A 15,901-nucleotide genomic window follows, 5' to 3' on the forward strand; every position below is an offset into this window, starting at 1 on the left:
GATGCTGGCGATTGTGCTTCAGTGATAAAATGATTTTGGTACCACTTTTGCCAAACGTTTTTCCGCTTGGTAAGCCACGGAGCGGTGATCGTCAACGTAACAAGTGGACTACTGACGTGGTGGTGAAAGAGCCAAGTCGACTTGGATGCCAGCCGCCGGCGACTACTGTTGCCTTTTAGTTACCGCGGCAGGGCAACGTCAGCGTCGACGTAGCGTCGCCGATTTACGTCCGTTACGTACGCTTGGTGGCTTGGAGGAAGGAAGGAAACCGACAAGTGGGCGCACTGTTGGCGGAGCACAGCCACGGCGCCTTTCCTGTACTTTTTCGGTGGCACTTTTGGTGGTCGGGGAGGGGGACTGTTTCTGCACCGGGGGCGACATTCGACACTGTTTATTAAAGAAGACATGTAGTGAGTCGGTAAGTACTTGTTGTCGCCGACAACGAGGCGAGCTGCTCCGCGTGCTAAAGCTAACACGCTAACTTCCAAACTCCTGAAGGAGTTGTCATCGTTTCGGGGTGTCTGCTTGACACAACAATTACACAACAAAGCGGTGTTTCTTAGTTCACTCACAACTTCCTTTTCACCTGTGGTGGTGGTCGGCGGACGTTATGGCTTCAGATATGATTGAAAGCGAGGCAAATCTGAAGGGTGTCAGTGAAACCAACTTGAACAATAGTCGCCCAGATTTTGGCACACCCAGGCGGACTCATGAGAACAGACGCACATCCAGTCCTTCGTCATCTGGGGTGTCGGGAGAAGTGGACGAGGACGAGCTGGACGAGCTCCAACACAGAACGGCGTCTACGGTGGTTAATGGCGAGGAGGCACTTGAAGAGAGTTTAACCAAAACAAATAGCAGTCGACTGGAAAGGACGACTCTGGAGAATGAACAGAACCCTGCTGCCCCGGTGAGCCTCCTTCAACCATTTTCGACTGCCGGACCCTGTGGAAGGTATGTTGAGGCATACAATAAAAAGTTCATCAGGTGCACATGCATCATCACGTGATAACCAATACCAGATATGTAAACATCGTTTATGTTTTTTGCAAGTGCGCTGGTGCATTTAGAAGAGTGCCTTTAGACAGGCCGTTTTACCTTTTAGCTCGGTCCATTCGTGGAATGTAATACTGGTAGAATTGAACTCCCAACCCTCAGGTCACTCTCTAGTCTAAATATCTGAAGAACATGTCAGTGGATAATCGTGTCTGTTACCATAACCCGTCATAAACTGTTAACTTCCTAATCTGCTGTCCTCACATTTTAAATAAAACAATATGATAAATCATTATTTCATCCACCAGTCCAGGGAGTAAACATGGGAATTACTAATAGGGTACAATCATTTTTATGCTTTATCATTTTGCTCTGTCCTTTTTGGACGACGCATCACATGAATTTGATTGAGACTAAGAGTTAATTTAACGGAACTGCAGCCACATCAGCATAGATAATATAGTCTAGTATGTTGGTGATAAATCCAAGAATTCAAAGTTTTGTAAAATCTCCTTTTCTTTTGCTAGTTCTCATTATATTGGCACACACATTGTTTTGAGTTTTGTGTGAGTAGGGAGGGTTTTTTTTTTATGTTGGTATGTTCTGGATTAAAATGTTGTTTGACAGGATTTGAATTGCACGTAGCTAGGCTACACTAATTGTCATTGCGCTCTGTGAGTACTTCACAGTTGTTTTTCCATTTACACCCCAAACAATTTAACTGGCAGCTGTATAGACAAAATTGGATTGAACTTTGATTTTAGGCAGCGCTCAAGACACATGCCGCCCGAGTCAAAGCTTAGTGTATTTAGCTCTATTATTTTTGGCAACACATTAAACTATAATCAGTAGTTCAAAACATGTACTGTTCGAGCTGCGTTGAGCCAATATCAATCATGTCTGCCTTACTTCAACCAGTCCACTATTGATTCATTTGTTAAATCTCATTTTCTTGGACGGATTCTTGTACAACTTGTACCTCTAGGTTGTATATTATGTGGGGGATTTAGGTGCACGCATAAGCTCTACAAGCTAAACTGAATACTCTTTGCAATGTCAAGTACAGCATGCCCGGCATGTTTATGTGTTTGGATTTACAAATTACAGTAATCTATGTGATCGGCATCCAAAGTAGCTCTGTACGGCAAACATACAGATGACCAGCATTCATCATTAGTGAGGGGAACCTTGTGGTTCAGAGAATTAAGCCTTAAACACCAGCATGTAAGCTTTTCAAGAAGGCAATGATCTGATTAGGTGGCAAGTAGTAACTTGTAACAGTTGGAGAGACTTTTAATGATCGTGCAAGATTGGACAGGTGGGATTTGGCCAGTAGTAGTACAAAGATTAGGGACCGAGTTATCATCTGCCATGCAATTGCTCAAATTGACTAGGTCTATGTTCTTAGGTCAAATCACAAAAGATTGCCTCACGAGTCAGTACAGTCTATTAAATTCATATAAAACCAGATTTCACAGCATTTCCAGTCTAAAAAAAAAAAATGTCATGGAAGAGGTAATGGGAAAAAAAATGAAAGGATCAAAGAGATGATGGGCAATTTGGAAAAAAATACAGTATGTTGTATTGTCGGCACAACTAAGGCAAGGTTCTTTTACACAGAGATCCTGCAAAGTCGCTGCATCACAACCATAACAGCGGATGCAGCATTTTTTTTTTTTTTTTTTTTTGCGCCTGTGCCTGTAACAGAAAGTGCAGCAAATTGGAATACTTTGGTTCCTGTCTCCATTGCCGCATCAGACAATCAGCCCGCTATGACATATAAAACATTCGTCACTTGTCTGGCAGTGAACATTGCTTTCAAAATAATTGGACGGGAATATATCATACTTAAGTTGGAAGTGTGTCAATATGTGTATTGCCTCAGTGGTGGATCCATATTACAAAAATATTTTTTCCTAGGTTTTTCTTAAGACGTTTTTTGAATTAAAGGCCACATATATTGCCTCTGGTTTTGTAAAGCATATCATTAATTCATTGGTCCCATCTGAATGCTAAAGGTGGGATGACTCACAATTTTAAGTTAATTTTAAATGCGCCGCTTTAGAATTTGCGATGTCATCTCACGTTATGTCGGGACACATGCGTCAAATGCCAAATCTCAGAAAAGAGAACGTATGAGGTGGTGTTTAACATATTGACCATAAAATGTTTTGCTTTACACTGGACCCAAAAAAAAAAAAAACTGTGGAGCCAACATCCATTCATCAGGTGCATTCTCACAAGCAAGAATTTATTTATTTATTTATTGCTGTTTGTTTTCTTGACCAGCCTGGAGCGCCAGAATTCAGTTGCTACGACAGAGGCCCGATTACGGATGGAGGGAGTCGAGCTTAAGGAAGAGTGGCAGGATGAAGACTTTCCACGGTAGTATTACAAGCATCCTCATTTTTGGAGGGGAAACGGGAATGACGCTCACAACTCTGCTGCACCTTACAAGCCAAATTACTTTACTTACTTTAGTGATTACTTTCTGCCTGTTAGGCCTCTACCTGAAGAGGAGGAGGAGCTTGAAGAGGAGTTGTTTGCTGGAGGCTCTGAAGAGGGAGATCCTGGTAATCATACATTTCTTAGTTTACACTACAGCATAGTTGATCAAGAGAAATCAAGGAAGCTACACTTAGTTTGCTTAATACCTTCTTGACTGTGAACTGGCATATGTTTTCTTTCTCAGTTTTTTTTTTTTTAATGGACAACTGTATTGGATTTCAGTAGATTTTGCAAAGGTACTCATTTTCGTGGCCATTGAGTCTATATTCTCAGTAATGGGTGTGTACAATAAAGTGCATACTAAGTAGGGGATATATGAACTTGTTAATTGAATGTTAATTGCGTTCATTAATCACAATGAACTGTGGATGACGCTTTAGAAATTCTTACCTAAAGTATGGCCATTTAGGGCATTCTTGTAAACGTTTACCCCATAATGCTTATTCATCTTCTGTTTCATAGGCTATGACGTAGTGAACCACCATAAGAAAGAGAAGAAGAAGCTCGCAGCTCCAGACATCAGCCTCACTCTGGACCGCAGTGATGGGTCCATTCTTTCCGATGAGTTGGATGAAAGTACAGAGCTGGACTTGGACGACATGGACACGCCCTCTGACAACAGCAATGAGTTTGAATGGGAAGGTAAGGGCCTTTGACAATGGCGGCTTTAGGATTTGAAGTGTGCTGAGTAATCATCTTTGCCATGTTTGTGTTTCTGATAACTCTCGAACAAATATGGACACGTTTAACTTGCAATGGTGCAATTTGTCAATGAAATGTTGTGGCTGTAATGCACTTCAGTGTATTGTTTTTCTGGTTCTTTGACCTGATAATATGCTATATGGCCAAATGTATTGGGACATGTTGTCATAACACTTAGTGGAAGTGAAATGGGGTGCTACGGGAACAAAAATATTTGGCAGAACCCTTGATTGTTAAGAGCTGTGTTCCATGTTTTAGTCGCTATCGTGTATGTTTCTTCAGTGGTTCCCCAGGTTTGGGTTGGCAGGGAACAGTTTCAAGTTTGAAGTTTATGCTGTGTTTTTGTCTTTCCACACTGCTGCCTTCCGCTTTTTCACGTGGAAGGATTGTTTCCATTGCCTGCCTGGAAACAGGCTGCAGGCCAGCAACAGGTTTCTCTCGCTTGCTCGTGGTAAGGTTCCTTGGACAGTGCCTGGACTCCCTCAATTTATGGTCAATCAAACCTTTTTTGTCCAGATTATGTTCTGTCATCACTTAAAAAAAAAAAATCACAAGATTTTTCATTCTTTTTTTTTTTTGCATGACTTTTTTTCTTTCCATAAATTTGAGCACATTTGAATAAACATGTAATGCATGTCATTCCTGCAAATATAAATTTCAACATACAAACAGGTGAAAAGCAAAACAAAGCTAATGTAAATCAGTCTATAAATGTGAGAAGTTTACAGCCGCACAATTTTTCATCACTTAAAATTAGGACCATTTCATCGGTTAAACGTAATTTAAAATCAAAGCTGCTGTAAAGACAAACACTTTTCTTTAAAAAAAATTTTGAAGTGATCCTTCACATTAGTGTGTAACACAACAACATTTTAATGAAAAACACACGACATTTTCATTAGGGTTGGGTAAATAACACATTTTATCTTAATGGCTTGTCATAGAAAGTTAAGGTATCGGAATGAAAATTGCATGCTTAAATTGGTAAGGTTTAGTGTTGTATTGATACAGGGTTAGTGGAGCAGAAAATATAAATGAGGCTTATAATAATCTTTATCCTTAATCCCTAAATAGTTGAAATCGTTATGGTTGCTCCACAACTGAGGGAGCCACGATTCTTCACGTAATGATTCTTTCTGTTACACTGTGACATGCTAAGATCATCTCCTCTATCATTTTTTTTCAGTATGCAGGTGAGATTTATTTTGTAATTCAGATGCAGCATGGGGCTCCCTAATGATTAGTCAATTGATCACAAATGTTTGAGGGATTCATTCATCCCAACCAGGGATGCAAAGCACACAACAATCACCTTGTGCCACCTACTTTTCTCTCAGATGATCTCCCCAAGCCCAAAACCACAGAGCTACTAGAGAAGGGCGTGGAGTCAGTCAAGCAGTACTCGACTTCGGACGAGAGGGAGGAGGGCCGGCGCTGGAGGGTGTTTCGCATCGGAGACCAGGAACACAAAGTGGACATGACAGCCATTGAACCCTACAAGCGGGTTATAAGCCATGGAGGTCCGTATGGAGGCCACACCCCAAAAACAGCTCATGACAAGCTCGGCTTCTTGGGCAATTCACTTATAGTAGAAATGAGTTCCATTTTTTTCCCCAAAACAGAGCGCACTGCTTAATAAGCCGCACCCACTCTGTGTAGCGTTTTTGTCCCTCCCCCATAGACTCGCTGTGCTTGACCATATGCCGCAGATATAGAGCCAACATATCGGTACATCAAGAAATTAGATATTCACACACAGACTTTGTAAATGTTTATGGATATAACTTGTTTCCAAACTGTGGCTGTAACACTGCAGTAAAATGGCTCACGCATAACTTTTTGTTGCCAGCTTTTGAGCCATATTGTATTAAAAGTACGTGAGCATCCAGGCATTACACGTCTGTCCCACAATGCCAAAATTATTTTTAAATTACTATTGGTTGTTAGATATTTACAATCCTTACATAAAAGATATGACAAGAATTAAAAATAATGTAGTGTTTTGTTTCTAATATACTGTACCCGATGGCAATGCAGCGTAAATATCTTGCAGAGCCAAATCAAAGATGTCATAAATTGACTCACCGAATTATGACACGAAAGACGATCAACATAAAATGCTAATTAGCCACCGATGCCAATCAAATCAATCATATTGGTGTAAAGTCTAGTAACTAAGTCTAGTAAGAAAGTACACATGCAAAGAAAAAAAAAAAATCTCTGGACTGCGAAGCATGTACTGTAATATGATCAAACGTACTACATATTGCATTATTATTGAAAGTCACATTTATGTCACATTTATTTTCAGGTTACTATGGCGATGGCTTGAATGCCATAATTGTGTTTGCGGTGTGCTTCATGCCTGAGAGCAGTCAACCAAATTACAGATACATCATGGACAATTTGTTCAAGTGAGTGTTGTGTTTGCCTCCTGACAGAACCTTTTCAAAATTTCATGAATGTCACGAAATCCTCACAGGTATGTTATCGGCACGCTGGAGCTTTTGGTGGCCGAGAACTATATGATTGTGTATCTTAACGGGGCCACATCACGAAAAAAGATGCCAACTGTCGGCTGGCTCCGAAAGTGTTATCAGCAGATTGACAGAAGGTAAATGTCACTGTAAAGTTAAAAAAAAAAAAACATTAGTCATATTTTGTCTTCTCAATTTCTGTGTTACAGGTTAAGGAAGAATTTAAAATCTTTGATAATCGTCCATCCCTCTTGGTTCATTCGCACCCTGCTGGCACTCACCAAACCTTTTATTAGGTAACATGAATGTTTGGAAAAAGTAGAGTTCCTCCTTGTGGTCATTTTTATTATATTTTAACGTGTGTCTTTTTTTTTTTTTTTCGACAGCTCCAAATTTAGTCAAAAAATCAAGTTTGTGTACAGCCTAACAGACCTTGCCGAATTAGTCCCGATGGAGTACGTATCCATTCCGGATTGTATCAAGCTGTGAGTACTTGGATCCTCAACTCTCACACACATTCTCCCTTTAATTTTATAAAAACAACGCACAATTTTCCCTTCATGTTTTGATGATGAACCATGATATTCTCTGATCCACCGCGAAAATTGAATACCATACTTGAACAGCGTTGAGCAGGACGAAATTGTCTCCGTTTATAGAACACAATTAGTGAGTAGAACTCCTTGTGGTCGAGAGTTCGTCTTCCAGGTGACTTGCGCTTTAAGGCAAAGTTAGTCAGGTGATTATTGTAGGCGTGTTGAAGTATTTTGCTTTTTAACGACTCTCTCTGGGCTGCCAAACATTTATATAATAAAGAATCCTCCAATATTTAGGATTTACCCCCTAAAGTTGGTTAGTTAAATTACAGTTTTTTAATATTGTTTTTATTTATTTATGATAATAAGATTCATTGATGTATCTGTTCTAAAATCATGGGCAGATGCTAATGCTGATCAACTTTTTCTGCTGGGAATCCTACGGGTGTGGAGACTTTTAAGTGTTTTAACAATATATGATTAAAATAAAACACCTTTTCAGCACATTTGTAAAATCTAATGACATTATCAAGTGCTGGTACTTTGTATTCATGCGTTTTCAAATGTTAGTACTGTTACTCATGCTCAAAAAGTAGTCTTGGTTCATCCCTAAAATTGCTTAATCTATTGCCCAGCCCTTATTCAGCCTAAAGCAAAACTTGTTCTTATGACGGTAGCGGTAATTACGCAACGTTGTTGATCATTTGGATGTGTGATTGCTGTGTTTATTGGCTGTCTTTTTGTTCTCCTAAAACATAATTTCCCTTCCTCCTCTTAAGGTTTGACGAGGAAAAAAATAGGAAAAGCCGTAAAAGGTATCATGTACTTTTCACCTCAGGCTTGGTTGCCTTTCACAAAACTAACAAAGAGAAGTCGTCCTGTATAGACATTCGAGCACACTTCCCTTCCTTATTGTTGTTGTTTTTTTTTTTTTTTAATTCTTTGCCTTTGTATCCAAGACCAATCACATTTAAATTTTCCCCACTGTTTGTCCAATTCAAATCACATTCCCAGAGAATCATATTAAATTTATTTGTAATGTAGCTTAATTCAAAAATTCAGCCTCAAAGCATCTCTATGCTGACGCTGTTACCATTGAAGTGTGTGTGTGTGTGTGTGTGTGTGTGTGTTTCCTTTGAAAAAGGTTTGCAATGGGACTTTTTTAAATAATTGGTAAGTTGAACCTTGTTGGCCTCATGGAAGTGGGTGGAGTCACCAGGAAGTAACTTGACATGGTCTCTGTGGTTGTGGAGCTACACAAAAACCGCACTCACACGGTCCACCCCCTCCTCCGCTAGTCACTCTCGGACTTGAACCCTCACGGCTTGTTTGCATGACTCACCGCGAACCTAACAGTCAGAAGCCCCTTTGCACTTTATTTGCACGTAGATTTAATCTGCACATTATTAATGGATGACTGCTTATTTGCTTTGGTTTTCAATTCAATTTTTTTTTTTGAAGGGATGTTTGAACACTGCAGTAAATCACGTCCACACACGTTTCAACTGGACTGATAATGTTGTGCACTGCTGCTGAGAAATATGCTCAAAGAAAAGATGAACCTAAAGTGCCTTGGACACCTCTGTAGGTGACAAGAATTACAAGTTGTACAATTAAATGTCATTACCTTGCAAAGACACTTGTTTATTAGGAAACAAGAAGTGGTATGAGAACATGTAAAAGCCTGCCCGCTTCTTTAATATACTAATATGACAAGTATTCCCATTGTGCGCATTTGCAAACTGTAACTGTTTCTTTTGGTGTATAGTTATTTCTCCTTGTGTTGTACACTCCTCGTTTCACTGTGGATAATGACGTACTTAGCAGCTTCAACCACCATCTTCACAATTTCTTTTGCTTTTGTTCTTGGGTTGATGAGTACATTTAGGACCAAAACACCTACATTTGTGGGACACAGACCTTTCTGAATGGGACGATGGATTGACAGTCCCATTAGTGTATACAGTAAAGAAAATAAGTATGTGAACACCTTGCTTTATTGCAAGTTCTACCACTTAGAAATCATGCAGGGGTCTGAAATTTTCATCGTAGGTGGATGTCCACTGTGAGAGAGATAATTTCAGGATCATTGAGAACCCACGAAGTGATGTCTTGCACGGGGCTTCAATCTGATTGAGATTGACCGTCATGTTTAGCGTCTTCATTTTCTAATGATTGCTGGAAAAGTGGACCAAGCTGCTTGGCAATTTCTCCATAGCCCTTTCCAGCCGTGTGGAGTTGTACAATTTTGTCTCTGGTGTCTTTGGAAAGCTCTTTGGCCTTGGCCATGTTACAAGTTTGAGTCTTCCTGATTGGATGGTGTGGGCGGGTGTCTTTATGCAGCTAACGACCTGACATAGGTGCATCTGATTCAGGATAATACATGGAAGTGGAGGTGGACTTTTAAAGACGAACTAATATGTCTTTGAGGGTCACAATTCTAGCTGATAGGTGTTCAAATACTTATTTGCAGCTGTATCACACAAATAAATCATAAAAAAAATCATACATTGTGATTTCTGGATTTTTCTCTACATTATCTCTGTCACAGTGGACATGCACCTACAATGAAAATTTCAGACCCCTCCATGACTTCTAAGTGGGAGAACTTGCAAGATTCAATGTTCAAATACTTATTTTCTTCACACTACATTTGGCTATAATTCCCCCAATAGCACTGTCAGGCATCTGTAAAAATTGCACCCAAGGATGAACCAGACTTGTGAAAGTCCACAGTTCTCTTCCTGATATCTTGGGAGATTGTGTTTGAATGACACATTTACACAAAGAAGCAGTGTGGGTCAGGTGTGCCTTCAAACTCATCCACGGGTGTATTTCTAACTCAAATGTTTTCAATGAGATGCTTCTGAAGAAATATCTAGGTTTTTATAAATCGTTTAAAGGCGTAGTGGTCTGACTGTATGTAAACTTCTGACTTCGAAGAAAGTAATGACAAATTGTCGAGGGGGAAAAAAAAAATCAAAATTTTTTTGTGGTATTTTGCAATTATTAAAAAAAAAAGTAATTCTAATGGCCCTAAAATGGGAAAAAGCTTCTCTTTTCACGTCATGGGGAGTATGTCATGTTATATAGTGTTTGTAAAACTAAAGGTTTCAACTGTATGCCAACAGTATTTGGTGACAGGAGGCAGAACAACTAAATGCTCATCCGCTAGATAGCAGAAGATGCAATTAACTTAATTAGTTTTTGTCAACATAAAAAATGAATGGGACGACACGGAGGCGCAGCTGGAAAGTGTTGACCTCATAGTTCTGAGGACCCAGGTTCAATCTGTGTGGCGTTTGCATGTTCTCCCCGTGCCTGCGTGGGTTTCCTCCCACATCCCAAAAACATGCAACATTAATTGGACACTCTAAATTGTCCCTAGGTGTGATTGTGAGTGGGGCTGTTTGTCTCTACGTGCCGTGCACCTGGGATAGGTGCCACCACTCCTACGACTCTTGTGAGGATAAGCGGTTAAGAAAATGGATGGCTGGATGGAATCCTCAATGAAGCTACCATGCATGTTTTGGGATGAAGGAGGAAACTGAGTCCCCAGAGAAAACTCAAGCAGGCACGGGGAGACCATGCAAACGACACAGGCGGGGGGGGAAAGATGATTGAACCCGGCTCCACAGACAATAAAAGTAGTTTGTGTTTTATGGGGTGGTTTGGCAAGATATTTTCAGGTCATTTAAAATATGTGCCTCGGCTGGGAAATTGTGCTCCGTATAACAGGAAGCCCCATGAAATACCATTGGACGTGTCAAAAGAAACGGATGCGTTGCCATGCCTACCCAATAACGCATGTGTTGTCCACCGCTGAATGCGCAGGATCGACCAGGACGTGCACGGCAAAGTGGAGACTGCCACTGCTGCAGTTCCCGAGTGATCTCGCCAAAGTAGAGACGACGATGACGATGATGAAGATTGTTGGACCCGCCGCCACTTTTTCCTTTTGTGCATGTTTGTATTTTGGGGTGATGTGACTGGAAGTTTGTGCGTCAGGAAAGTGCCTTGTTAAAACGATGCTGCCTCTTACATTGTGGAACATGTTACGAGTTGCGTTACTCCCAAGCAGCTCTATTCTTCCCCCCCCCCCCCCTCTCTACCGCACCCTGCACAAGAGTTGTTTTTTTTTTTTTTTTTAATCCCTTTTGACTTGTAATTTACTGTCACCGTATCTTGTCAAAATGACCTTCCCTTCATTCTGTTGTATTTACTCTTTATTTAAAGCACTGTTACAAACATTTGAATCGGTTGTTGCATGTACTGCTTTATTACCTTTAAATATATTTATATTCGAAAAGGTGAAAACAGGAGGGAAAGTAATATATTTTTATGTTTGCTCTGATTTTAAAAGTGGATTTTTAGGTCTCTGACCCACCCATCCCTGTCTTATTCAAGGTAATTTACACTTGTGTGGCTTTAAACGCCACTCAAATCTATATTTACATTTATCAAAATTGATTAATCACGCAATCATCTGGCTACGGGTTCATAGTACAGTTCCCTTCAGATATTACGAATTATACTATCTTTCCACTAGATGGCAATGTAATCTTTCAATTACTGTATAAATTTCATCCGTTTTCCGTACCGGTTATCCTCACTTTATGGACAAAAAAGTGTTTTGGACCCTCAAATACTGATTCAACAAGGTTTTTGCATAAACAGAATATAGGAATTTATGTTCTGCTAGCCTACAGCTTCCCGGAATCATGAAAAGTATGCCAGGATTCTTGTGTGACTGTCTTAATGTTTAATGAAAAAATCCATGTAAAGATTCCTGAAAAATCTGCGATCGAACATTCCTGCGTGATGATTTATTACATGGAGAGGAAAAAAAGACAGATTGTGTAATATAACTAACGAGATGCATTGTACACGTAATTCTAAACCCATTAAATTGAATGGTCAGAGACAAAAACGACAGCCTCCATGTTGTCATTACAGGTAGAGTACATTTACTAGGATTAAGTGAAAGATGCACTTATTCTACTGCTGTATGAGAAAATTAGATTACAATAGAATAAAATTACATCCCTTTAAAAAAAAAAAAGTTACATTTTGATTGGTATTCAGGTAAAGGGTTTTATTTTTCTGGCCAGGAGTGAACATTGAATCTGAATTGGTGTCATGTTAAGGCCTCTGAAGTTGTTTCATCGTCTTTTATCAGTACAGATATTATTCCAGACTTCCATCCATTTTCTTAGCCGCTTATCCTCGCAAGGGTTGCGGGAGTGCTCCACCCTATCCCAGCTGTCAATAGGCAGGAGGCGGGGTCCACCTTGAACTGGTTGCCAGCCAATCGCAGGGCACACAGAGACAACCAGCCCCACTCACCATCACACCTAGGGGCAATTTAGAGTGTCCAATTAATGTTGGATGTGCCCCCATACCACACTTTTTGCCTTGTGAGTCCAAATTTGAGGCGTGAGTCCTGTATGGTGGCAGTGAACTTAATTCACTTAAGTACAAACAATAGTTTGGCAGATAAGGAAAAGTTCTTTCAAAAAGAACTTTCAAGCCGTATTTTATTTTTTTTTTTACCACTCGGAGTTTACTGTCAAACTAAACATCAAACAAAGAGAACTGCATGTTGTCTAATTGAAACAACCACATGGACTTGGCTGTAGAAAAATAAAAAGTGTGCTGAGCTGAATACTAGTATTTGATGCTAAACACCACAGCACTTTGTGAGCAGATTTTTTAAAAGTGCTGTAAAAATAAAGTTATTAGACAGGATAGTGAATAGCATCTACCTCACACCAGGTCCATAAATCAAAAGAGCATTTTGGACATGAGGATGGCCATGGAAAAAAATCAGACTCGCATCTCAGGGGACAGCTGAGATGTTGAATTTTGGGGTAACACCCCCCGTATTAACCGCTATCTAGAGCTTTAAAATACAGAATCGACTCCAGGCATCTAATTGCAATGTCGTCCACCATTGGATCAAACTTATTAGCCAGGAGGTGATGTTGCCTCAGGAGCCAGGTCAGGTCTCCGGCTCCATACACGCAAACAGCCCGTCGATCCACCCCTGCGCACGGCTCGTACGGCGCCCCCTTCCTCACATCACCTGACAAATAGCTCCACTTGACCGCCCGGGCGATAGCTTGCATGTCTGACGTGTCGTACTTGGGGTTCGCGGGGGCCGATCCGGGCACAGACGGCATCCGCTGCAAAGTGGCCCACAAGTGTTCGTCTGGGCTGTAGGTGTCCTTTTCCCACTCCAGCAAGGCCCGAACCTCCCGGTCCTGGGTCACGTGTTCCACAAAGGCCCTGCTGGCCACAAAGTAGGCGTTCCCGGTGAACATGGGGCTTTTGATGGGAGGGGGGCTTTTCTTCACGTCGGTCCTGACGATGGAGTCTGTGACGTTGTAGTGATACTGCCAACGTTGCTTCTTGTAGTCATTGGTGGCTTCTGTTTCCATGCTGTTCCTGCCATTTAGAACCTTCAGAGCTCGCACCATCTCTCTGTTGGTCTTAATCGGAAAATCCGTCCCGCACGTGTTCAGCAGGTACCTCCACCGGACGCGGGACCCCAACAAACTCACCATGCAGTTCAAATCGGCCTGCACTCGAGACCACGAGGCGTAAACCACCCTCTCTAATTTCCCGGCTATGAATACATTCTCAAAGCAGGAAGCAATGGCGTCCACGGCCTTACGGAATTCCACTGTGGATTTTCGGTCCACGTGCACGCAGTAGATGTTCTGAGGGGCGTAAATGGCGCGCAGGAGACGCTCAAACATTTCAATCTGGTCGTGGATCACCATGGAGTACGCGATGGGGAAATCCTTCTCTTCTTCACTCAGAGGGAGTGTAAAGAAGCCTCTGTGTGTACGATAAGATCCGCAGTCCTGGGTTGCGTTAAGGTAGAAGTCCTCCGAGAGCACAACTTGTCTCGTCCTGGATGACAGAAGGACTTCCAAGTCACATTCACGGCCTGCCAGGTCTCCCGTGATAATTGCAGAGCAGGCGGGCAGGTCAGCTGCCATTTGCTCCGGTATCCCCGGGTCAGAGTCTCTTTTCCAAAGGTCAAGTGAAACTAAAACGCTCACAAGGACGAGGGCCGGGATTCTCAGAAGCTGCCGACCTTTCCAGAATTTGCACCAGATTCTTTTCTTGCTGGAGATCCGCATTGCGGAAGGGAACGACGCCGCTCATTTCTCAGATGAATGGGAAGGCCCACGGTGTATTTATTACATGACTACAAATCTTCGAGATCCGTGAGGGGGGCGTGTCTTGCTTGAGAAATTTGACGTCACCAGAGCCCGCTCACCCATATGTTGAATCGGGCACATGGTCAAGGTTATTACTGTTAATTATTTAAAGACAAAATATTTAAATGTAAAGCAATGTCCCAATAATATTGCCACAGGTGACTCTACCAAAAACGCAATACCATACCAAATAAGATAAAGTCATGAAATGAGCCATTAGCCACAACGTGTCTTGTCATCAATAAATAAACACTTGTATTTAGTATGAGGCTGACATTTAGGGATCACAATTGTTACAGATTTTTTTTTTTTTTTGGTAGTGTTTGAACATACTCAGTCTGTGTCTACCATCGACACTGCAACATTTGTAGTGTTAAAATTTGAAGGTTAAACATTGGAGTTGAACGTTTCATTTGGAACATTTTGTAAAATGAATGCTGTCCAGAGTTACAGTGGACTCCCCAAAAAGACCATTAAACAAATTATTTCCACCTTTAATGATATTTCTTGCACTGTACACTGTTTTTAATTGTACTTTTATTTTCAATTGTTTTTTTTCCCCCATCTTAAATGTTTTATCTCTTTGTATTTGAATCCCTTTAATCATGTAAAAGCACATTGAGTTACCTTGTTTATGAAATGCGCAATATAAATAAACTTGCTTTGGTTTTCTCACAGCTTTGTTAGTTTAACATTAACTCTGCAAAGTTATAGTTACAGTAAACAGTTTCCTTCTCCTAAATCTTCACACAGTGAGTGAACACAAGTACCAACCCAATTCCTACGAAGTTTGGATGTTGTGTGCCAGACGTGAATAAAAACAGAACATATTTTGCAAATTACAAATAAAATAAAATGTGTTGATGATTATCTGCAAAAAAACAAAGCTTATCAGTTTGAGCGTTCAATATATTTGTTGTGTTTTCAATTAAATATAAGTCAGACATGGTTTGCAAATTATTACATGCTGTTTTTATTTTTTTTAACAACGCCACAACTTCATTGGGATCGGATTTGTAAAATAATGATGAATGCATGCTGGGAACTGAAGTTTACTAAAATTTACCAAAATGTTTTTATTAAAATTATTTTAGACATATATACTTCCATATGTACCTGCCAGGTATATAGAGAACGACGCAGTTTTCATAGCTTTATCTGAATTAATAATAATAATTTATCTGACTTTATGAACTGGTTTTAGAATCAGAAATAAAGGTTAATGTGATTTTCAACTATACACGTTTGGTATCACAGAAATATTTATAATATCTCAACTGAGCATTTATGATGCATGACAATTTTAAATTTTGGTACATATTTTTACAAGAATCATAGAAATTGACACTAGTTTTGGCTTCGCGGGCCGCATAAAATCATGTGGTGGGCCGGATCTGGCCCCCAGGGCTCGAGTTTGACACCTGTTCTGTAGCACATTTCAATTGTTCCT

General features: G+C 40.6%; 2 protein-coding genes across 6 annotated transcripts; one reads left to right on the forward strand and one right to left on the reverse strand.

Moving 5' to 3' along the window:
* Positions 1-248: 248 nt before the first annotated feature.
* On the forward strand, positions 249-11,333 carry bnip2 (BCL2 interacting protein 2). Of its 5 annotated transcripts, XR_009795329.1 has the most exons (13): positions 249-954; positions 3,286-3,381; positions 3,499-3,569; positions 3,967-4,146; positions 5,544-5,726; positions 6,518-6,620; positions 6,689-6,820; positions 6,893-6,979; positions 7,070-7,168; positions 7,999-8,034; positions 8,364-8,392; positions 8,681-8,803; positions 11,054-11,333. XR_009795329.1 is itself a non-coding variant. In XM_061822229.1 (12 exons), the coding sequence occupies exons 1-11, from the start codon at positions 611-613 to the stop codon at positions 8,383-8,385; spliced, it is 1,353 nt and encodes a 450-aa protein (XP_061678213.1). In that variant the 5' UTR covers positions 250-610; the 3' UTR covers positions 8,386-8,392; positions 11,054-11,333. The 5 variants fall into 5 exon arrangements, 3 of the variants coding, with proteins under 3 accessions (XP_061678211.1, XP_061678213.1, XP_061678212.1); XR_009795330.1 differs by lacking the exon at positions 8,364-8,392; XM_061822229.1 differs by lacking the exon at positions 8,681-8,803 and having other exon boundaries at positions 250-954.
* A 941-nt stretch (positions 11,334-12,274) lies between these two features.
* On the reverse strand, positions 12,275-14,514 carry gcnt3 (glucosaminyl (N-acetyl) transferase 3, mucin type). Its single transcript, XM_061822212.1, has 2 exons — positions 14,511-14,514; positions 12,275-14,390 (listed from the first exon to the last, which is right to left on the reverse strand). Exons 1-2 carry the CDS (start codon positions 14,512-14,514, stop codon positions 13,105-13,107), a joined length of 1,290 nt encoding a protein of 429 aa, XP_061678196.1. The 3' UTR covers positions 12,275-13,104.
* Between the last annotated feature and the right edge of the window lie 1,387 nt (positions 14,515-15,901).

Source organism: Syngnathoides biaculeatus, chromosome 6 (genome assembly GCF_019802595.1).
Source record: "Syngnathoides biaculeatus isolate LvHL_M chromosome 6, ASM1980259v1, whole genome shotgun sequence".
Lineage (NCBI taxonomy): Eukaryota > Metazoa > Chordata > Actinopteri > Syngnathiformes > Syngnathidae > Syngnathoides > Syngnathoides biaculeatus.

Coding starts and splice junctions, on each gene's coding strand:
- bnip2 (XM_061822227.1), top strand. CDS start 611: ATGGCTTCAGATATGATTGAAAGCGAGGCAAATCTGAAGGGTGTCAGT. Junction 4,147..5,543: donor CAATGAGTTTGAATGGGAAG/GTAAGGGCCTTT, acceptor CTTTTCTCTCAG/ATGATCTCCCCAAGCCCAAA. Junction 8,035..11,053: donor AATAGGAAAAGCCGTAAAAG/GTATCATGTACT, acceptor CTGAATGCGCAG/GATCGACCAGGACGTGCACG.